This window comes from Lycorma delicatula, chromosome 1 (assembly GCF_047948215.1).
Source record: "Lycorma delicatula isolate Av1 chromosome 1, ASM4794821v1, whole genome shotgun sequence".
Taxonomy (NCBI): domain Eukaryota; kingdom Metazoa; phylum Arthropoda; class Insecta; order Hemiptera; family Fulgoridae; genus Lycorma; species Lycorma delicatula.
This window is the reverse complement of record NC_134455.1, coordinates 79,846,184-79,871,212: the sequence shown is the minus strand read 5'-3', so window position 1 is coordinate 79,871,212 and position 25,029 is coordinate 79,846,184. Positions and strand designations below refer to the sequence as shown.

Genomic DNA, 25,029 nt, shown 5'->3' with positions numbered 1-25,029 from the left:
TATATTTACTTTGAATTTGTTTTCTTATTCGTTTAACCAAACGAACGTACAGCTTATATAATTTGTAAACATAACCGTTTCTGTTTGAAATACCTATTACTTAAATGATGACCGATAACCTAAAAACCAATTCCTCCAAAAATACTCAAATTTTATGTGGATAATGAGAAACGTTTAGTTAGTACGGCATATTTTTAGAATTTTTGTGCATTCTTTTCGTGAGCGAAAATTTGTGTTAGATTTAAAAGCAGCACAAAAAAGTACTATTCCTTTTTTGTTTACTTTTTGAAAACAGATTTCAGTATCAAACGAAGTTTTGGATAAGTTAAAGTGATCGGAGAATAAAATAAAATCAATCTCTGCTTTTTACCATTATTGTGTAACTAGTTATTGGGCTTCAAACTCATGATCAAAGGTAAAGCGCGCCAAATACTGTGCCCTTAATCAGATCGGTTAGTGTAGTGTTCATTCACCCAGAATTTTATATACGATGAAAGAAATGTTTGTTTATACAGTTGGTGTATCTTATAATCTTAGTAGTTCGTATCTCGTAATTTCATCACCACTCGGTGTATGTAAGAATTTTATGTTTATATGTTGTAAGTGAACGCTACAATAAAAAGAAAAAACATAGACATTAATAACGGTCTTGATGTGTCTAAAAATAATATTAAAAAAATGTTTAAGAGAAAAGAACACTTGCGACACATATGTTAGCTACTGTTACTCTCCCACTTACTCCTTTCCAACCATCTACTCATCTCATTCAAATTTCAATACTCATTCTTGCTTGTTTTTTTTTTTTTTTATTCTTTGAATTCACCGGATGAAACGAACTAAGGATCACTTCATTTGGCAGTCACATTAATTTAAGCGGGACTAAGTGTTCTATTGTATCAATATTAAGTGTTCTATTGCAGTTAAATAATGTTCAACAAGTTAATTTTCATTCTAACTTTAACTCATATTGTTTCCTAGTAAACGTTTATTAGACCGAAATTGCATACTTTTTAGTAAGTTTTAAAATTATTCCAACATTTTCACAAAAAGAGTTACACAGAACTAATAAAATCGTTCGAAATTTTAAGAATTAACTTTAGAAGTTCAGCTTTGAAACTGCAGAATAGTAATCGTCATGTCATATAAAAGCTTTTGCATTTGACTCATATTTGTATAAAATGTTTAATTACATATGAACTTTTTTCATTATTTTCACCAGCAGAACACGTCCTGAATGTTTCTCCGTTGACACCTATAAATATATATATATGCCATTGTGTATATATGACCACCTATATATATATATATATATATATATATATATATATATATATATATATATATATATATGTGTCAACGGAGAAACATTCAGGACGTGTTCTGCTGGTGAAAATAATGAAAAAAGTTCATATGTAATTAAACCGTAAAAAACAAAATAAGTAAGTGTCTAAAGTCGTATTGCTTTAGTTTTGTTTGAAAAATAAATTTAAAATGAAACTTAAATTATTGGTAGGAGTAATTCTACTTATATATACTTTACACAGATGGCGTTAGTATGAACAATTATTTTAAAATTATACTTATAATATAATTTATAAAATTAATTGCATGAAATTTTCCATTAAAGTTTTGTTGTAATCTCTAAGATAGTTTATTCGATTTTTATAACTGAAATAGAGCTCAATACCTTCTTTATGTAAATTAAAGTGGATAATATAGCTTATCTCCAAAAAACTTATACAAAATTAATCAGTCTCAAGATATTACTACATGAGAAATGAAGCGGTAAAATGCAACATAAATTTGTATAATTATTATTCGTTCCAATAGTCGACAGCTGCATTTAAAGTTGTACTAATGATTTCATAACTTCTATTTATATCTTTTTGCTCGTTCGTAATCGGTTTATAAAAAATGCATTTCATTTATTCATAAACAGTATGTGTACCGGTTCTGTAAAACAATAAATCGTTACTGTTGTGCTGCTATTTATTGTTACTTTTTAATTTTCAGTTTTTTTATATTTCTTTTCTTTTACTTTTTTATTTATTTACACGTACATCCAAAATCTATCGATCTTGGAAGTCTTATCCGATTATATGATACTATTAATTAAATATAAAATGATTAATTTTAAATAGTAATAAAAATTGGTCGAGATTAATCTACTACATAAACTCAAAGTTTGTAGGTAGAAAATACAGTATGAAAATTTTCTAGCGTATTAAAAATGTCAAGCCTGTCCGGCTGGAATCTTCCCGGTGAAAGGCTAAGATTACGTAGGTCGACATTATTTTAGCTTCTTAGGTACGCCACTATTTGATAGTTGTTCATATAAATTGAGTACTGTCAATTCCTTAGTTAATTTTACATTTATCTGAATTTCTATTCGTATAAATACGACTAGAAAGTTGTTTGATCACGTACACTGCCGTATGACTTATAAAATGTTTATTAAAAGGCAGGTATTTAACGATTAAATGCAAACATAGGTGAAATTTTACCTGTACAAAAATAACGTTTTTATGGTTTTACATAACATTTTTTTTTTTAATAATTTTAATACGGTTATTCATTTTTAATACGAGTTAGATTTTTGTGCACTCTTAGTTTGACTCTCTAAATATTGTTTGAGTTTTACAATGAAAGACTAAGTTTTCTTCTGATTGCAAAATTAGAAAATACGGTAGGAACTGAAACTAGTACGACAAGAAATAAATATATTTTTAAATGTATCATGTATTGTATCATGTATCAACTTATTTAGAGCTACCACAAAAATGTTTAATAGAATTTTTTTTCTGGTCTTGAATAAAAAATTTAATTTCTGTTTACAGTAAAAAATGGCAATATTGTTTGGTTTTTGGCGCAAAGATTCTGTTTTATATTTTTAACGTATTATATACGTTAAAACAAGAGGCGTTAATGACTGTAAATGGTTTCATTCTGAACATATTTTCTTCATAATTGAATAGTTTTTTGCTTTGCGTAAAAGATCAAATGTTTCGGTTTTTTATGCTCTCAGTTTAAAAATTTATTATAAAATGTATTATATCGCTTATTTATTTATATCACGATTTGTCTGCATCAAAGATTAAAAAAAAAGTTAAGTTCGGTTTATATTCTTATTTTATGCGAGCACGTTAGAGTATTGAATTCATTGAAAATTGTCGGTCACGTCATGAAGAATGGTAGACCAGTTGTCTGCACCTAGTGAATGGCCTAGGCGTATTGATAATGGGATGTTGAACAGAAGGATATCACGGCTCAGTGGCGTTGTTCCCCGTCTTGTTGTTTGTTGGTCGTCACGGAGCAGCACGTAGTGCGGTAAACAGGAGTCAACACCCAGCCGACCGACCAAGAAAGACCACTGACATTGATTGCACCCTACGTACTGTATCGTGTGTACTTTTATAATACGAGTATTAGCCTTACCGTCGATCTGTGATCGATTTTATACAGACAAACGTACTAATGATTTGCTGCAACCTTTCTTAAAGTATAGTAATTTGTACTTTGATGGTTTATTTATGTTCAAATAAAAAAGCGAACTGACCTTGACTACAAAATATAGTGCAAACATTTTGTTTCTTATAATTTAAAATTAAAACAAATAATAGCGACCAAGAAGTGCGATTTTGAGAAAACGAGGACAGGCGATCTCGGACTTCGAACTGGTCGGAGCATTTTTCAACCGAATCATCAACCGAATAGCATCTATATGTAATGAATACTAAGATATTAATTTAAGAACTGAAGTAAATCGTACTCGGAAAGAAGGAAAAAATTAACGAAGACAAAAATTTTCTTCTCTTTCAAATTCAGACTGGAAAATTATTAATTATTCCAAAATCAGGTATTTAATGAATGTTGAAGTTGATAGTAAGTAACATCTCTGTACTTACTATCGGAAAGTGTGCTTAATGATAAAATGGGAAGATCGGAGAAGATAATAAATAGAAGATGAAGATTAACAGACTATGACTCTGAACGTCAAAAAATTTGTACAAAAGTTTTTAAAAAATTCACGAAAATTTAATCTTGCGCATTATGAAAATTTAACAAATTTTCCGTAAAATAAAATATTATTAAAATTAGATGGAATGTTTTAGTTATATTTACGATTTAAAGGTTAAATTAATCTATATTGAGGGAAAAGAAACAATGTAGGGTGTCCCATCTAAAACGCAACCCATCAATCACTCATCCATGAAATTTCAAAAGTCAAGCTTACTCCCCTACTCGTTACTGAAATGGACTCGTCCAACATCTGAACATCGCGGCTACGCAGTAGAACACTACCGATAGTAACAACAATGCAATCATAACGATCACAGTGATCGTTATTCAATCGGATTCACTCTCCGAGTGTTAAGCAATACAGTATTGCTTGAGACAAGATGATGTTTTCGCTAGATGAACGTGTTTTCATTGTAGAGTCGTACTTCAGTACGAAATCAGTGGTTGCAGTGCAAGATTTGTTTCGCCAAGATACCATACCCAAGTACCCAGATAAACCAGCTCCTAACAAAACATCAGTATTAAGGTTAGTTGCAAAATTTAAGAGACTGGTTCTGTTAATAACAAGGAACACAAAAGATCTGCGTCAGTGTTGAATACAGATACAGTCACTAAAATCAAAGACCCATTACTCGCCTCGCCAAATAAATCGATCAGACGTTTGTCTGCTGAAATTAATTTGTCTAAATCAACTGTTTATCGGGCGACCAAACAATTACAATTACGACCTTATCGCATTCAAACGGTTCATCAACTTCTTGAGCCCGACAAAGAAAAACAACTACAATATTTTCAATGGTTCCGTCGATTTCTGCGTGAGGGAATTAATGTTATGGATTCGTTATTTTTCACAGATGAAGCACGGTTTCATTTGGATGGCTACATAAACAGCCAAAACAGTAGAATTTGGAGTGCTGAAAATCCCCACGTTTATCACGAAAAACAATTACACCTGCAGAAGTTGGGCGTGTGGGGCGCGATATCGCGGAAGTAAATAATAGGTCCTATTTTTTTCGAGTACACCATTAAGGCAGAACGATATCAGGATATTTTATTTCAGTTCATTGCACTCTTGGAAGAGGAAGACAGACACTGCTACAACATGACGGTGCGACATCGCACTACGCAGGTTCAACTTCCGATTTCGTCGAGGAATTCTTTGGTAATCGTGTTATCGGTCGAGGCTTGTGACCACCAAGATCTCCAGATTTGACTGCGGTGGATTTTTTTCTATGGGGTTACCTCAAAGAAAAAGCCTACAGCAACAAACCACGAACACTTAAACAATTGAAAATCAATATTGAACAGCTGTATTAAATATCCAGCCACAAACTTTGAAAAAAGTTGCAAGAAACGCTGTAAAAAGAATTGAAACTTGTATTCAAGAAGATGGCGGCCACATCCAACATGCTAAAATGTAAGGCAATGATTGTAATAATAAAAATTGCATTTACATTTACACATGCCTTTTTATTATTTCAATACCTACCAATATAAGGTTGGGTTGAGTTTTATATGGGACACTCTGTATATAAGGACAGAAGAGGGTTACATTAAGTTTTCGTTGCTTAAATCTGTCTCCCCAGGAAACAGGAAACACTCCCTAATTAGCTTTTTGTTATATATTGTTTTATATATATATATAAATGATTATTTCGTATTAACTGGTGTGTTTGTGAATTTTTAAAATACATTGTTTGAAAAAAGGAAGATAAAACATTCACAAAGCAAAACAATAAGTTGATGAATAATATTCGGTGATGTGTATAATTGCTAAAGTGATCCACAAAAGATGTCAGAAGTTGTCTGGTACATAAAAAACAGCGATTTGCTCTGTAAAATAGAATTTAATGGAAACCAAACCTTTTGATTTTGATATTCTAACTAAATACTCAATTTCAAAGTACGCATTTTTGGTAGTATATATTTTTTCTTGTTAAGAACCTTATTTATTAGCTTACTTAATGAAGTTTGGTTTTCACTTTGCCTCACAATTTTGGTTTTCAGTTAGAACAAAAGTTTGTTTTCAGATTGTTATATAGTGTTTTGTTTACAGAGTTAGTTTCATGATAAGAGATATATCGTTTGGTATCTATTTCATGAAAATTGTTGAAGCCATTTAAAAGTTCCAGGGGAACAAACCTTCACACAAAAAAATTAAAAAAATGTAGTCGGCTTCTCTTTAGTTTGATTCCCGTCGGTGGTTGACATCACACTACTCATTTCATCTTCCTCTTTAAAATCGTGTATCACTTCCTAAATTAAATGTCATGTCTTTAGAGATACAATCTCTCTTTCTGAAATAACGAGAAAAAAAATAATAAGTGAGCGAGCGTTGTTTAATATTTAGTATTTTAATTTTACTATTAATCATTACATTCATGCTGGCCTATGTTACGAATTGTTATCGTTGATTGTACTTATTTACCCACCAGGTTGGTCTAGTGGTGAACTCATCATCGCAAATCGGCTGATTTCGAAGTCGAAAGTTCTTAGGTTCAATTCCTAGCAAAGGATGTTGTTACTCTTATACGAATTTTGATACTATATCGTGGATACTGGTGTTCTTTGGTGGTTGGGTCTCAAATTAACCACTCATTTCAGGAACAGTCGACCTGAGACTGTACAATACTACTCTTCATTTACGTTCATAGAAATGAATACCTTACGTGGTTCCGGAGGCTAAACAGAAAAAGAAGTGATTGTAGTTATTTGAAAAGATTGATATCTAATTAAATATTATAAAGTTATTTAATTTTATATTTAAACAAATTTTTCGCTATTTTAAATTTTGAATAGATTTTTACGTATTTTTGTTTTCTGAATAAATTATTAGACTTTAAATTAGCCTGTTACATTATTTTTTTTATCGCTATCGTATTTCATTCGGGGGTTACAATATATGATGCAGTAGGCTGTACAATGATGATCCATCTTTAGAGTATCTTTCGACCACGTTCACGTAGTTTAGTGGTTGCGGCTAGACGCTCCATCGGTTTGGTTTCCTCTTTATCATTTTAATATCTACATAATAACGATCCTCATGTACGGAATAGAAAAAAAAAGATGTCATTAAAATGTAATATAAAAAAAATGTAAAAGAAATTCTCGCATCGCTTTATATTGCACGAGTCTTTACTGTAATTGCAAATCAGACGTGAATGTGGCGTAATACTATAAGTTACCCTTTCCTCCTTAAAATACGTGTCATTCACTTCCACTTCTTTAAAACAAATATTTTTTCTCCATAAAATTTATTTGTTGGAAAAATCAAACTTCGGTTGTTTCACTTGGTGTTACTTCTTTTTTTAACAAATTAGGTAAGTAGTATTAATTTTGAATTATATATACAGTGGCCCTCTTGTTAACTTGAAAATTTTTTTAAAAATGTTAAAATACATTTACAAAACACAATTCGTGAATTTCTTTTAAAGCTTTCCGTGGAAAATTAAATCCTCCAAATTCTCTTGCTGACAAATGTTGGCACTTTATTGAACATTTTCCAATACACAACGCAAAGTTTTTCCGAATTTTTTATATCGACTTTTATGTTCGCACGAGTTACTGAACTATTTGAAGATTTTTTAATTCACGTACCCGATCTTTCAAGTTGCCTCCCAAATAGAAATCAAGGGCCATCAAATTTAGTGAACCGGGGATTAAGCCAAATCAGAATTTTACTAATAAAAAGCTTCATCTTCTCTCTGTGTGCAGTCGTTTCGTACTGCTGAAACCTTGTATTAGATTATCATCGACTACCTGCCGCAATTAATTATACCAGTTTTATATAGAGCTTGGTGACGGTTTTTTTTTGGAAGATATTCCTCGTTTTGGAAAAACTGAGCCGGTAATTCTGTCGACTATAATGCCATAACAAATAGTTCATCTTGGGGAGGTTATATTAGGATTTTCAGAACTCCAGCATTTGCATTTTTATTTGTTGACAACTGTTTAACTGAAATAAGTTAAAAAGAAATCAAAAATTGTAAAATCTGGTGTGCAGGGGGGAAGGCAAGCGAAATTTGAATTTTTCGAAATGAGTTGTTTAACAAAAAGAAGCTTCATTTTCGCACTGTGTTTGTACAAGTAGGATCAAACAAAATAAGAATTTTGCTAAATGTTAAACTTTTCGTTGAACGATTCATTTCGCAGTTTTGTGTGGAAACATGAGTGTAAAAATTGTTCAAATTATTACGATGACTAAAGTTTTAAAAAACGATGTACTTAAGCTGGATTTATTGCGCAATGTGTCGTATTGAGAGACATTCAAAAGTATCTTCCGTTACCATGTTTATTCAAATGATTAATAAATCTCTGAAATCTATTATTATTATTATTATTATTATTTTATTTAAGCTGTTGGTATCAGTTTTATATTACTTCCAAAATTTGACTAGTGATTGGAAAAAATTATGTACTCACACACTTCACTTTTTATATCGTGAAAGAGAGAATAAAATTACTTAGGAGATGCATTATATTGCTTTTGAAAGATTTCTTATAACATTCTGTCTGCTTAAGTTACTCATAATTGTTTTTCTTTGAAAATTTTAAAATTAAAAATGTTGAATTTACAACGAAGTCCTGACATCTTTCTTAGCTAAATTATTTAATTATGTTACCCCCCGGATCACCAGGTGAATCCCGAAGCCTAATCAGGGCCGCCATAGGGCCTACCCTAGGGCGGCAGAGCTTGCTTTTATTTTTACCTCTAATTGAGATTTTTATTTAGTTCGGATAATATTACTTTTTGACGATCTAAGAAAAGACAAGATATAACATTTTTTATAAAGTCCAACTGCGTTCGTGATAAATAAAACCAGTAACCATTTCTCTTCCTACAGTTACGGTTTTCATAAATCATATTAAAGAAGCTACCAAATTTCAAAATTATAGGTCAAATAGTTACATTCTTATTCTACATCTATTCCATTTATTTTCCATCAGAAAAATTCAATAGAAAAAACTCAAAAAAAAAAAAAAATTCAGGAAGGTGTATATCCATTGACCCATATGAGTTATAGCGTAACTCTCTATAACAGTATAATGGAATAAACGGTTATGAAATTGTACAGAGTATTAATGGCGGGTAAATGTGATAGTAATAAAAAAGACCGCTGAGTTATGCGAAGAATTATGGACATTTTTGTTGATGAATTCAAAAACTTAAGTAAATTGTTGACCGAAATAGAAAAAAATCGAAATCAAAAAAGGCTTTTTCCGATTTTTTAATTAAATTTTGAAGCACGATTCCTTACTTCGACGTATGGGTAACGATTCTCCACAAAACTTTCCGTTTCAAAATGGCAGCTGCTATTCTTATTCGGCAGGGTGAAGAACAGTTGAGATATATTGTTCTTGCCAAGGCGACCGACTCCCGACACCACTGTGACTGAACACTTGGTCTCCCACTACATTCTTGAGCGACATAGTCGTGGCTTTACGTGCCTTTTCATATCTACTTCAAAGCGGCTGCGCGGTAGATACTTCACTTCAGGTTTTACTCCATCGTTAAATCTGACCGTTCTCTTTTTATTGTATAACATTGTGTCTTTCTCAATAAAACTGCTACTACATACTTAATAATGTGATAATTTTTTATGTTTTCCCATCAGACATCTGATTTACAAAAAGAAGATTTAAAAATAAATAAAACATGAAGATTCAGTGGAAGTAATTTCTGGATAATTATCAATCAGCAATCGATATCTAGCGTTTCAATAAATACTGCCCACAATATAACTAACACAATAAAATTATTTTTTTACTCGCTAAACTTTCGTTAGTTCGGAATTTCCGGTTTTTATCATATAAATGACATTTGTCCTTTATTGATTTATTTCATTGTGGAGCCCGATTTGTTAAACTTATTTCAAAATGAGTGATATCCACCGTTCACAACTTGGTATATTATGTTATTATGAAGGAGCTTCTATTGTATTGCACAGATCACAACGTGGTTCCATTTGTGGTATGCGCTCTAAAATAACTTTCCCGGCTTGGCCCTTGACACATATTTATTTCAAATACTCTAAAATGACTATATATTTGCGATGTATTTGTAGATATATTTGCCAGAAGATCAAAATCGTTCAGAAAAAAAATTGGTCTGATTTGATGATCCTTTTGATCCAATGAAATTTTTAACTTACAGATTATTCAGTATTAAAAGGATAATTGTGAAATAATCACAATTTTTAGTAAAAACGTTTGGACCCAAGTTGACTCCGCTCCCGTGACCAAAGAAAAAAAATTATAAATCCTATTTTGTTTTCCTTGCTCGAAAGCTACCTCATGTAATAATTTTAATTATTACAGTCAAGACTTGAAAAACAGTTAATGTATAATATATTATAAAAATATTCCTCAATCCTTAAGTTAAGTCCCTTGAGTCCCTTCTTTAAAAAAAAATCGCTGTTAATACGAGGTACAGTTGAATTTTCAGTCTTGAAGATTAAAGTAAGAAAAAAAAGAAACTTATATAATAAATACAGATCCCAATCAGCCCTCTCTCGATATTTGGGGCCTAAAGGTTTATTCATTTCATTAATTATTTATTTCAGTTAGTTGGCCCAAATTGATGTAGTATTAAAATTTGACGAGGCTGAAACAATTATTCTTTATAAACAAAATACAGGTACCGTGATATTACTTTGTCCGATGGCATAAAAAATCAGACCAAAGCTGAAATACACACACACACACACACAAAATATTTGTGCTAAATCTTAACTTTTTATTTAGTGGGTTTTTGAGATGAGGCAAAAACTATTCAGAAATAAAATAAAAAATCACTTACCCCTAAATCTGGCTGATTTAAAACTTTGGATTTAAATAACGTAATTAATACTTCAATTAACGTACTTAAGTAAGTATTTTCATCAAAGTTAAGTTTTCTACGTATACTAAAAAAAAAAAAATGGTAACACCCCCTTCTTCTTTTCTTAATTTATACAAAATGTCATCTGTATCCATTTCTGAGTAGTTTTCATTTTCGAAGAATTTATGATTAGTCATTCTGGAAATTTAATTAAATTGTAGGCCAACACATGCCCGAACGTATGAAAGTAAAAGAATATTCATCATTAGATGAATTAGATGAATGATTACAACAGTTATTAAATCACCGCTTCTCTCTATACGGTAAGTGCGAAATATTTACGAATCTAAGGTTGTGGAATAAGATTTGCGCACTAGATCCAACTCCTGATATACTCAACTGACTTGTAAAACTACGATAAAAAATTTTTTTTATAGAAAAATAAATTCTTAATATGTGGTCTACCTCAAGGAGATGAAGAATTATAACAACTATCAAACCGAATAGTTTTGTTACAGTATGGACTGAAATTAAATACCGTTAAAACACGTGTTTTACTATTAACAAAAAAAAAAAAATTATAATAATAGTACAGTTTACTAAATAAAAGTAAATTTTTTATGTTATTTTGTTAAGAAGTCATTTAATCAAGCAAGAAATGCACCTGTGACATTGTCATTAAAGTATTCAAAAAATTATTTTTACTGGCTTTTTTTTAGAACATACGATTTTCCAGCTCAATAACTTTGATAAAGCAAATATAACACTAGTAAATATATAGTTAGCTAAGTGTATTAATAGTAGTTTCAGTAACAACTGTTTTTCCGTTTGTATTTAGAGTAGACTAATTTACTATTTTGCTCTAGTGAATTTAGTGAGAACGTGTCTTTTTATTTCTTTTAAATTGCACACCAATGCTGTTCAAAGTGCATTTGTACCTGTATTATGCATTTATTTTTAACGTAGCTTAAAAAAAAAAAAAACAGGTGTTAGATAACTATATATTATTTTTTAATTAAGGAATTCTTTGACAGTTATATACGTGTGTGTATTATTTTTTTTTAATACTGAAGCTTTTACTGTTGTTTAAGTAGTCTCATATGTGTGTGTGTGTATATATATATATATATATATATATATATTATATATACACAGAGAGAAAGAGAAATAGCGGGAGAAAGAGTAAGTAGGGAAAGCAAGTAAAAAAGTTTATAGTGGATTTTTTTGCACGTTGAATAACAAACTGATGATAGTGTATGGTGTGGCCCAGTCTATATACTTGTATGTAAAAGATAAAAGAGGTGGTGGTTCGTAAAACAGCTGTACTGTAACTAACGTAAACTTCTTGTTTATGTTACGGCGTCGTTGCATTCGTTTCCTTTCCATTAATTCAGCGTGTAATTATTTATTTTAATTGCTTTATTGTTATTTATTGAAGAATTGTATTCGCTTGAAGAACAAACAAGAAATTGTTGTCGACTCAGAAGTGTTTTGTTGTAAATATCTATAATTGTTGCTACTTCGAGTTACAGTACCGTTTATTTTTTTGTTATCTTTTGATATCGTTTATATCAATTGCATTAAATAGATGAACCGATATCGCAATATACATTTATTCCTTATAACTAAAGAAGTTAATGATTTAAGTGAAACTATATATTGTTATGTCTATCACGTATAAATATCGGTGGTCTGTAATGAAATAAAACTGTATTCTGCACGCATATAAACAATTATTTTCGTAATTATCCAGTCATTACCGTTATCTGTGGATCGATTATGAGTTTTCGTGATAAAAGTAATGTTGTATAGTTTTGTTTTTGCTCGATGAAGGTACATAGCGTGTAATAATGACGGATGACTTATGTACCGTAACGTATTTGTTGAAGGAAAAGATTGGATATAGACTGACGAGAATATTGTGTTATGGCACGTTTACATTTGTAGCAATATACGAGTGAAAATTGCTATTTTGCACCTAATATATTGCAGTTTTTAAGTGTTATACAGAACGAAAAATACTATATATATATATCTTATGGATAAACATCAAAGGATGCTGTATATTAAAACTACTCTTGCTATGCAGTTTCCGTAAAATAATGATGGGGTTTCAATCGTTCGTAATTTTAAATCAAAACATGACAAAGACTGTCCTCCTGTAATCTATCCTCAGATAGCGTATCGTAACGAATTTTTTTCATAGGCAGTAACATTTCTACAGAAATGAAAAAATTAATGTAAGAAGCCATTTGTTGAGGCCAAATTTTTGTTAAAATTTGGCCTCAACAAATTCAGATTCTATACTCGCCTAAAACAATTTTTCTCAAACTTTTTTTTTTAACAATTTCCGTTACTTTAATCTTATTTTTATTACATCGACGTATTCAATCCTTTTTTTGTTTGAAAAAAAAAATTGTAATCGGCCGTTTTCTTTTTGTACTCCATTTTTTTTCAAAACTTGGTGCAAGAAATTACTGTGGCCTTTGTTTAAATTTCAGTTGAGTTCCATAGAAAAGTTTTTTTTAATAGTGGGTGCTTTTTTTCAGACACAAAAAGATTTATGACCCGTCTTTGGGTCAAAGATAATGTGCGGTTACATATTAGAAGTAGACGGATACACATATGTTTTTATAAAAGTAATATTTTTTTTTTCATAACGAATTAATAAGTGATTTTTCAGATGTAATGAGAACAGATTTAATTAATAGGCTAACGATACGTATTCAGTAATTCAAGATTGTATAGACCTAAAAAAGACTTGTTATTAAAAACTAAAATTTTGCAATAATGTTTCCTAACTTTCGTAGTTATTTTTAAGATTTTTAAATTGATTTCGTATTTGCATTAAAAAAAATTTGTACGCAACAATTAAATGAACTTTTAGTTAAACCTTTCCTTGGTATTATGAAATACATTCCATAATTTATGGAGTCTACAAAAGTAACTCTTCTAATAAACAGTTAAGTCCATGCCAATAAGAGGGCGGCCTAATGAACCGGCTATAAAGACTACGGACCAAATGAAGTCTTCAGTAACTAATGAGAAAATCACGTGATATTCAGTGGCACGCCACGTCTTGTAATAACGCTCCGTCTTTGTCCATCGACCTCCACTCAGTCTTTCTCTCTCAGTCTCTCTCTTTCGTCCCCTTCAACGCTTTGTTAGTTATGTTCTCTGTTTAGTTTGGTAGCCTGTTTCTTATGATGTAATAAGCTGTGTAGAAGTATTTAAAAATTCTGCAAGTACGTATATATTTCGAGATCTAAATATATTCTCGGCACTAACCTTTGTTTATTTAATTAGGGCGTTTCATGCAATTCTTTTCAAACTTTTTATGGAAAATCTTGAGTTACTTAAAAGTATTTTGGATGTATGTTTTTGTCTTTAGGTTCAAAAAATAAATTTGTCTTTAGGTATAAATAATATTTACACTTTATTATAAAGTACGAGTAGCAAAATAATGTAATTCATGTGAAAAAGATTAGTCTGTAGACATTTTAAATTTATTCAACTGTTTCTTCATGAATTAGAAATCGATTTTGGGTAATTACAAAAAATAAATTTCTCAGCTCCTATAAGAGACTGTGAACTTGTTTTGGTATTATTTTAAAGCTCTTGGAATGGGCTTTCATATGATATGTCACGTGGCAAGGTTTTGCGATATTTATAGTTCCGAGCTCACCAAAACATTATTTGACCTTGAATATATCCAAAAGTGTATTTTTTTAAATTTGATAAAAACATAATTTTTGTTTCCTAATGTTGTACATATGGTAAACATTTCATAATGGGATTGTAATGTTATTCTGTTAAAAAAATAATTCTGTAATCATTATGTACAGCAGAACATTCCAATTGTTCCAGCTATGTAGCAATTACTAATTGATATTCATTCAATGAAAATCCCTCCTTCTAGTCTTGCATACTAGGTCATTTGATGAGGCAGAAGAGTAACATGTCATGACATGCACTCCTAGTACCAGCAAAAGAATGTTCATGTTTCATCCTACTGAGACAAGTAAAGTAATATTTAGTCTGGATCATCTCTTGGAATGAAGGTTCAGTGATGTACTCCTCAAGAAGATTGATCACATCTATAAAGTGAGGCAAAACAATATTTTTTCAGCCGCTCTTTGTTAACTGAGCTTGCCTTTCTGTACAGGTTTGGAGTTTTATCGCAGCCTTGGACCAGAATACAGTGATCAGCATGGAACCATCAACTTCTACAGCTTCAAGTAAAATGTACTCTTGCAATCCATTTGAAAATTGAAGTATAATTCCTGTAAGAAAAACCTGAGAAGTGTAAGCAAGAACTTGGTGCAAAGATTTACTTTTCTTAAATAAGGTTACAAAATTGATGATACTTACCGCAAACAGTGAGAAGCATCTGCTAAAAATAATGCGGTAGAATCTACTTTTGATAAAGAATTTCAACAATTAGATTTTTTTTGTTCTCCAGAAAAAGATGAAGTTGTAAATAATCTTAAGAAAAGGTTGATTGTTTTAAATAATCTATTCAGAAAAAACGACTTTATGAGAGAAAATACACTCAGTAAAAGCTTAATAAAGCAGTACGAGTGTTCAAAAACAAATTTAGATTCAGATTCTGAACAAGATGCTGTTCCACTCTCCTCTGACCATGAAATTATCGACCAGTTGAAGGAAAAATTTAATACTACAGATTAGCATCAGGATGCAAATATTGGCAGCACTTCCTAAAAGCTGGACTTTAAAAGACATTCAAGATGAATCTGGAATATCAGACTACACTGTAAGGAAAGCTAAAAGCCTAGTTAAAGAAAAAGGTGTCATGTCATGTCCTGATCCTAAATGTGGTAGAGCTTTAGATTTTGAGACAGAAGAAAAAGTATCTGAACTGTATAAGAGTGGGAAAATAAGTCGAATGATGCCCGGAAGAAAAGATTTTATTTCTCTTAACATAAATGGAAGACGAGAGCATGTTCAGAAAATATTAATTCCGTGAAATCTGCGTGAAGCTTTTGCATTGTTTAAGCAAAGGTATCCATTGATGAAAATAGGATTTTCAAAGTTCTGTAAACTCAGGTCTAAGTACTGTGTTCTTGCAGGTGCCAGTGGAAACTACACTGTTTATGCATGTATAACACACCAAAATGCAAAACTTATGGTTATGCATTGTAGAATGAAAGAACTGTTAGAAGGTGATAGACCAATTATGTCTTACAAACATATTATGACGTATGTAGTGTGTGCTAATCCAACTGAAGCTTGCTACTTTGGAAATTGCAAATATTGCAATGGGTTTGAAGAAATCAATTGAAAGATTGAGGAAGCATTCGAGCTCAGCTGCATTGAAAACATCACCTACAAATAGTGGATACAAGTTGAAAAAGATATGATGGACACTGGTGGTTGGGATGTGTTCTAGACTCAAATGAGGAAAATCAAACAGTGAAGATGAAGTTCTTACATCCTCATGGACCTTCACCTTCTTTCTACTACCCAAACTTTCAGGATGTTCTTAATGTATTTAGGAGTGATGTTGTTTCAAAGGTAGGTCCCAAGGTAAATCCAACAGGAAGAGTTTATAAACTCAAAGCAAGAAGTGGACAATGCTAACCAGAAGTTGTAAAAAGAAGTGTACACTGTGTAATTCTTCTGAAAATATCATTGGCAGCTAAACGACTTGCAGTTAAGTGGTGAGTACGTACAAGTTCATTATTTTATCTCACCCTGATCACTTTGCTATCCCATTATGAAATATTTACCACTTGTACAACAAATTGAGAAGTAAAAAATATTTTTTTTTTAATTTTTAAAATACACTTTTGGATATATTCAAGGTTTAATAAAGTTTTTGATTACCTTGGACTATTAATGTCACAAACTCTTGCCAAGTGATATATCACATGAAAGCCCATTCCAAGAGCTTTAAAGTGACACTAAATCGAGCTTTCTAGTTCTTATAGGAGCTAAGAAAATTAAGTTTTTCTAATTACCTGAAGCTTGATTTTTGGAATTTTTTCCACTTTTTTTACAAGGTGTTACACACAAAACTGAGAGACTAAAAAATCTGAAAATAAATTTTTGTTCAATAAGAATTCTGATGAAATTGGTGATAGTCAAGTTATGAGGCTTGTTGATTTGGCATGGCACCCTGCTACAATAATCAATTTTTTTTTTCTTATATAGATAAAATTGTATGTTGAAGTCTTCAGCTCATCTAGCGCAGAATTGTTTATTTACAAGTTACCATTGACCTATTTCCATTGACCTATTGAAGTAATCTTCTTCAAAAGCTACAAATCTCCAAAAGACGTTTTCAAATTTAGTAACAAGACCTTCCACATGTGGAATTGTTTTCAGCTAGGCAGTCACGGCATTTTTTATGGGTTAATTTTCAGTTTGAGAAAAAAATAATTCCAAAGATTGAGATTAGAAAAAAAAGAAGGTTGTGAAACCAGTGCAACACCCCTCCTGATCAAATTCCCGGTCAATCTTCGTAACGGAGTGGTCGGATATCGGTTTTTTAATTTGGAAGTCCAGGATTCGAATCCGGTCAGGCATGGCATCTTTTATTCGCTAAAAATAGTTTTTTTCGTATTTCCATAGCACAAGCGTCGAGCGGATGCGGTGAATTAATTTTAAAAATATTCTGTGATTGAGAATGCCATGCGACAAGGTATTTTTCCGTGACACCTCAGATGCTTGCCTTTTTTATTTTTCCGTTTGACAGGTTTCCTTGAACCAACTACGCTCACTTTCCAAATACCCGATTTCTAAGTTAAAATTATATAAACAGTGTACGATTCAAATTCAGTTTATTTATTCGTAATTTCAATTGTTCTGACTTCACCAGTTGTCGCATTTTTATCTGTTTATGATGTGCATGATTTTCCAAAGAGAGGTCATATTCCATAGTTTTACGCCTCCCTTAAAAATCTCTTATTCACCTGAAAACTTGTTCTTTGGACAGAGCCTAATCTCCGTAGGCCCATTTCACTTCTGATAAGATTTGTAGTATATTCACTGAAATGAAAGCAAAATTTTATTGTTCGACTAGTACGAAATTTAAATTTCGTTGTTTACCTTTCATGACACACCTAGAAGTAAACATATTTCAACAATAAACACTAGACTCTCACGTAGTAATGGTATGAAGATAAAGCTGTTCTTGAAGTCAGGAAGATAGATTCCACTCAATACAAACGGTTGAAGGGATTTATGTTATGTCACTGTGCGAACAGCCTTCTTACTTTTCTGTCATACTTCATATTTGTTAGCTGTATTACCTTTCCGAAGAATGTTATGTTAATTCATTTGTACAACAAATATTGGTTTGAAGATAAAAAAAGAAAACATGAGTAATATTAAAATTTGACCGGTATGGCTAGGCTTAGATCAATAGAATTTTCACTCAAAAAGGTGGGTTATTTTATTTACTTCTGTCAGGGATAAGTGACGTTGGATAATTAGATGTAATCACCGAATTAGAATTACATTCATACGTCTATATCACCGTTAAGTAATCTTACAGAAGTTTATTGAAATTTAACCTGACAGTCTCGGTATTAATTAAATAAAAATAATTTCATTTATTCTTAAATTAGTCCGTTTATTCATTCTTTTTTGTATTTATTTTTTTATTTCAATATAGCGTTTAGTGGCGCCATCTAAGAACTAATTAAAGAGGTAGATCGCCTACTGCATTAATACTGGTTATCCCCAGTTATTTTCTTGGTATCTCATCGCTAATTGTTTTCTTTCTTCTCCTTATATAATCTTTTCAGATTTCATTTAAGCAGCCTCTACCTGTTTTCAGTTCGTTTCCTACTGTTTTCACGGCTTTCCTCCGTAATTTATAATTAAGTTTCTGATATTCTAGATAAAGCTTTCTGAACTCTCCTTTGCACTTACTTTCATATTTAAGTGTGAATTAAACTCTTACATTATTTTTTCGTTTAGCTTTATTCTTTGTTTCGCATGTTTTATTTTATCTCTTGTACAGGTTGATCGAAAAGTTACGTAAATCAAACAATCTGTATATCAAATATTTAATTACTTACATAGATTTTAAACGTTTTTTCTAGACAGAAAAAAATGTTGAAAATAGATTCGTGTATTTCAGCGAGTGAATATTTCAACGCGTTTTTTCCCTCGTTAAAACCTTGTAGTGCTGCTTCCAAAATTCTGAAAGTGCAGTTTTAAATGTGTATTTTCAATCGCATGAACATTTTATTAACTACAAAAAATCTCTGTAAATAAAAATTAAAAGAAGAAAGTTCTGTAGATCAAACCAGCGCAAGATATTAATTGTTCGTAAAAAAATATCGCCCAATATATCGATGTCCACGTTGTATGACCTCTTATTATAGTCGATAGTACCGCTCTTCAGGACCTTCTAATGCCGTGAAGTTCATGTTGATTTCTTGATAACGCTTATATATTGCTATCGCTGAGAAAGAAATAAAAAACCTTCAAGTATCAATAGACCAAACTGCAATTTTCACAAAAGGTGGAAACTATAGTACCGATGGGTGGATGGCTCTACGAAGTGAGTCTTGAACGATGCCCTCTTTACACCTAGGTGAACCCAGTTGCATTTAGCTCTAGCTCCGTACGTGTGCGCTCTGCTGGAGTGGTCCGACATATCGCCGGTACTCGTGGGAACTGTATGTCTGTCCCAATCAATTCGTCTTCTGTGGTTGTTGGTACTTTTGAAAAACTCACAAAAATGGGAGTTTGAAGAGATTTCGACCGACATTGTCGGCCGAAGATATATCCAGTGATAGTGATACGAAAAACGTTACGGAATGTGTTAAATATTCCTGCATGAAGTTTCTTGTTGTTAGTTACAACGAGGAAGGTGAAATCCATAAAGAAACTTCGAAGCGATATCCTATATAGTATCCTTTAAAACTGTGCCTGCAGGAGACTCACCTTCGTCCCCAAGATAATGTGTCCTTTCGCGAATACGTTTGCGAAAGATGCGACTACCAAACTGAGGGCAGAGGACGAGATGATGTGGCTGTTTTCGTAAAGGAAGTAGTGTTAGCCACGCGGATACCACTGGATACAAACATCCCTGCAGTCTCGATGAAGATAATGGTGCCATTTAAAATGAATATCTGCACTTTACCTGCTTACTAATTCTGATATCAGTGAAGATGATCTGTCCAATCTGATTTCCCAGATTCCTGTACCCAGCCTAATAATTAGCGATTTCAACGCCCACCACCATTCTTGGGACTCATCGTCACGTTCTCGGGGAAGGATAGTTGATCAACTGAGGCAACCTACTTTCCGTGTTTGCACACCTGATACTCGATTGTGTTAGTAAATCTAGACGCCCCTTTGTTCCTTGGTGGAACGATGAATGCCGGAGGGCATTTAGGCATTGTCCCAGAGCGTTGCGTAATTTCAGTCTTAGACCTACAACAGAAATTCTTTGCGCCTAACGCAATGCGAAGGCTGTATGCCGTCGAGTGTTTTGGTGGGCTAAGCGAAAATCATGGCTAAACTATATCGACACCATTTCTCGGACAACTCCGTCATCGTTTGTTTGGAGAAATATCATGTTCAGTATGTTATCTCACTTTCCGAATAGTGTATTACAACATCTTTTGTCTACGTACAATAAAATATTCTCTGACCAGGTTTTCCCAGATTCCTGTCAGAAGTATTGGTCATCCCCCTACTGAGACTTGGTAAGAATAAACATCGCCTTCCATTTATCGTCCTATATCCTTTACCAGTATCCTGTGCAAGTTGATGGAACGAATGGTATATCGTCGCCTAGTGTGGTACCTTGAAAGAAACGCCCTAATTGCCCTCGAACAATGCGGTTTCCGCCAAGGTAGATCGGTCGATCATGTAGTTGCACAGGAATCTGTTATTCAAAACGCCTTCCTACTTCGCCAACGCCTGTTTGCGTTATTTTTATATATGCAAAAGACGTACGACACAGCTTGGAGGAGAGGAATCTTAACTAAACTGCATGAATGGGGTATGCAAGGAAATCTCCTTGTGTTTATCGGGGGTTTCCTCAGAAATCGGTCCTTTGGAGCTCGAGTTGGAACGACGATATCCAGAAGGTACACATTAGAAAACGGAATACCACAGGGAAGTGTTCTAAGCGTTACCTTATTTCCTTAGCCATAAATAGTATAACAAACTGCGTGCGAAAACCCGTTATGTGTCCTTCATTTGTTGACGATTTCTCAGTTTGCGTAACATCTAGAACTTTAGCTACTAGTAAGAGGCTGCTCCAAAATATAATAACCCGTTTAGAATCGTGATGTAAAACTACTGGATTCACGTTTTCTCCGGAGAAACCAAATGCATCTGTTTTTCACGCTTGAGGGAAAATACTTATCCTCAAGTGATTTTACATGGTGAACCAAATGAAGCATGCACACGGGTTAGATTTTTGGGTATGTGGTTAGTGCTAGACTAGCCAGACACTAACGTGGGTAACACATTTAAAGGAGCTGAAGGTAAAATGTTTGACATGCTGAGAGTTTTATCTAATACTCGTTGGGGAGCTGACCGAGTATGCATGTTGCGCTTCTACCGAGCTCTATTTATTCATTCAGCTGCTTTTCGTTCAAGCCCTGTGGTAAGTCTACTGGTAGAAAGTACAAAAAGAACACTTATCTGGTTATCGTATAAAACGAATTTTATAATATTAGAAGTTTATGTGGACAGTTCTGGAAACGTTAATTCGGTTGGTTGTGGTTTTGTGGTTGGCAACAGAACATACATGTTTGTCCTTCCCCAGCATCACCAGTATTTTCGTCACATATGGTTAGCCCAAAATTTCGATATGTTTTTGTTTGCTCAAATTCCTTGATTGCCTTACCGGTAATTAATGACGTATACTTCAGACACCCTGTTTGTGAAATTTAGTGTGTTATTTCGCAAATGACTTGTTAGTATAACGGTGAGCTTCTGCTCGATCGCCAGTCATATAGGAATTTCGGGCAATGAGCGCGCAGACAGTGCGGCAAAAGAGGCTTGTCTTCAGCCTCCTTTTACCAGTTGCGTTTCTTCTAATGATCGTCTGTTTCCTGAAGAGGGCAGTTAATTATGTGTGACAAAGTGAGTGGGATGCTACCGTGAACAATAAACTTCGCCCAGTTAAAAACATTGTTTCACCTTGCAGATCCTCATGCAGGAATACCCGTCTAAAGGTTGTTATTATCTCCCGTTTGCGAATCGGACACTCTAGGCTCATTCGATGACACAAAAGGACGCACCAGCTCGTACTCGCTACGACTGCCGACTGACAGTGCACCACATCCTTGTGGATTGTATCTGTTATGCGGCATTGAGTGGCGAGTTCAGGCTGTGGGCTAACATGCAAACAATTCTGGAGGATAGTGAAATGCATCTTCTGTTTTATGATTTCTTAGAGCCGTCTGTTTATATTCAAATATATAAATTACTGTAGTTTGTTCCACATATTTAATGGCATAAATATGTGCAAATGGCACATATTTATTCCATATGCTGTAATGCAAATTGCGATTTTATTTTTCGAGATATATAATGTGATATCTTCGTTTTATTATTTCGCTTTTAGCATGCTTTACAGAATTTTTAGAAGACAATTTCTTAAATGAAGAGGTAGTTTTGCGTGTCGGGGTTTTTAGTTTTTAAATTACTTTTAACTGTCCAGTATTTGTAGAACTAATATCGCATCCGGGCGATGATAACGCGAAGTGTTTTTCGCCCTGAAAAAAATAAATAAAAAAATTAAATTAACAATTTATAGCTTTTAAACTCTTCTATAAAATAGTCCACGCTATTTTGCCCTCAAAATGGTATAGAGGAGAATACAGCTGTAAATTCCGTATCCGAACAAATTTTCATCAGTTAATTAATCGGACATCAAAAATGAAAACAGTAGGCAATATTTGTCTAGGGGGCAGATGTGTCCCGGAAACGGGATAGTGCGTTTGTTTGGAGCTGCTAAATAAATACAAAAAAAGTCTTCTTGATAGTTCGCGTATGATTTTGATTTTAATCAAGCTTCAGCAATAATGATGTGTACGAGATATCTCGGCTTTATTACACATATAATGGCGGTTGCCTAGGTGCCGAGTTATGACGTTTTCTGTTATTGTTATAACAGTGCTGTATTGTTGAATAAAATCCCTTCATTAACACAATTTATTTAGAGATTTTTCAACAGTTTTTTTTTTAAGTGTGGGTTTCTTTCGCTTATGCGTTATTGTTCGACTTAATTTTCTCCTCGCTAAATTCTATTACCTCCTGATTATTTTCCTGCAGTCATGAATTCTGTGTACATTTCGTTTACTCGTTCACTTTTTCACCTGTTTTGTGAGTTTCATCGATTGTAATACTATACTAATAAGAAATTAATACTTTCTTGTCGCACCTGATTCTCTGCGTCAAACCGATGTGATCTTTGTTGTATTGTTTCGGTATATCTGTGTCGTTTGTTACACTCGGGCGATAAAGATTATTAAACATTTAAAAATTAAGTTTACCAATGCAGGTGCAGCAACGTGAAGTGAATTATCGAGCCTCGATTATCATTATTTCTTTGATCGCTGTAAAATTTGCATAAACTGATTAATTTATGTAATATAATTTGCTTTATTTTTCTTTGTTCACAGGTACAAAATTAATATCGTAAAAGACTAAGAAGCCGTGGATACATCCTTAACGGAAGACGGAAAAATTACATGTTAATTTTTTCATCTTCCGTTCGGAATTGGAAAAACAACAGTAAACCCGTAATGGAAGAGCAGTACAGAAAATAATTTATATGTACATAAAAAAATAATTATGTTAAACATGTATACAGAGAAAATCGCATGTTGATAATTATATTAACGCATAGTAAATATATATTTGTGAATAAATTGTATAGTAATTGGATGAATTAGTTAATATTTTTAGTCTTTAAAAAAAATATATAACTGATAAAATAAGTAATTTGTGTAATTACGGCAACTTCATACGTTTGCTGTTCAACATGTCACGTTGGGGTCGTGCGTAACGCACAGGAACATGTTTCACCCTTTCCCCAGCCAAAAATAATGGCAAATGTATAATTATTTTTATACTTTAATACTGTCTTTGTTATATTATTGTTATTAATTGGTATTGACATTGTTATTGTTGTTTGTTAGTGTCTATATTATTTTTTAGTATTAATAAGTTTTGCTTTTAATTTATTATTAGATAATTAATAATTTATTCAGAAGTCGATCACCAATACACAGTGAATACATTCAGTATGTAATTCTTTATTAAAAGTTTTATACAGTATAGTGGTGATAAATTACTTTACTGTATACCGTATTATAAATATTTAAAGAGTCTGAGTTACAAGAAACGCGAGTCATTATTGCGTTCTCTGATGGTAATTGTCATTGTACAGCATTTGTGACGATAGAGAATGCTTGTATCATCTTTAGGACTGAATATTACCTACATTTAAGTGAGCTTGATTCGCTGATTTACGATATATTCCGCTTAATTAAGACCAACCGAAAAACAATTTACCTCTCACATTCCTTAGTAAACCTTACAATAATATTTGTGTGCCGTTTTTAAAAGAAAATGATCCATAACTTGTTAATTGATTTATGAAAAAAAATTGAATTTTTCTTTCCGTTTATAAATCAGTAAAAAAATGAATAAATAAAAACGGTATATGGTGTTAAAATGTTTAAGTAAAATCATTAGGATTATATAAATTTTAATATGAATTTAGCGTATGAGCATTTTTTTGGTGTCTTTTATATTATTGATAGAATTTTAAACTTCTTATTTCCTACTGTTTATTTTCAGTAACATCTTACTTAAATCAAACCTAATTAATGTTTGTATTTATAAATATTAATATCTGCACGATTAAGCGGATATGAAAATATTAAGTTAATTTATCATTTTTACGGATTTAATCGATATATTTTACTGTTAATTGTTTTTGTTTGCTAGTCATTGTCTTCAGAACGGCATAGGACTATAGTTAAAAATAAAAAATAAAATCCTGAAAATTATCATAAAATAACTATTATAAAAATAGACGAATAGTCTTCATATTAATATAAATTATCATTCATTTTTAAAATGACTTTTAACTTGTCTAATTGTACTTCTACAAAATTTATGAAATTTATTTTTTCTACCCATTACTAAAATTTATGAAAATTATTAATAAACTAGAA

The 25,029-nt window shown here is 32.2% G+C and overlaps 1 protein-coding gene across 2 annotated transcripts in view; it reads left to right on the top strand.

The window, feature by feature from the left end:
- The window catches only part of LOC142319489 (ubiquitin carboxyl-terminal hydrolase 48-like), a 417,524-nt gene extending 392,882 nt beyond the window's left edge, over positions 1-24,642 (top strand). For both annotated transcript variants that reach the window (XM_075356825.1, XM_075356833.1), the window contains exon 20: positions 23,467-24,642. In XM_075356825.1, coding sequence (XP_075212940.1) covers positions 23,467-23,486 — 20 coding nt within the window. In that variant the 3' untranslated portion in view covers positions 23,487-24,642. The remainder of the gene's footprint in view (positions 1-23,466) is intronic.
- Positions 24,643-25,029: the final 387 nt, after the last annotated feature.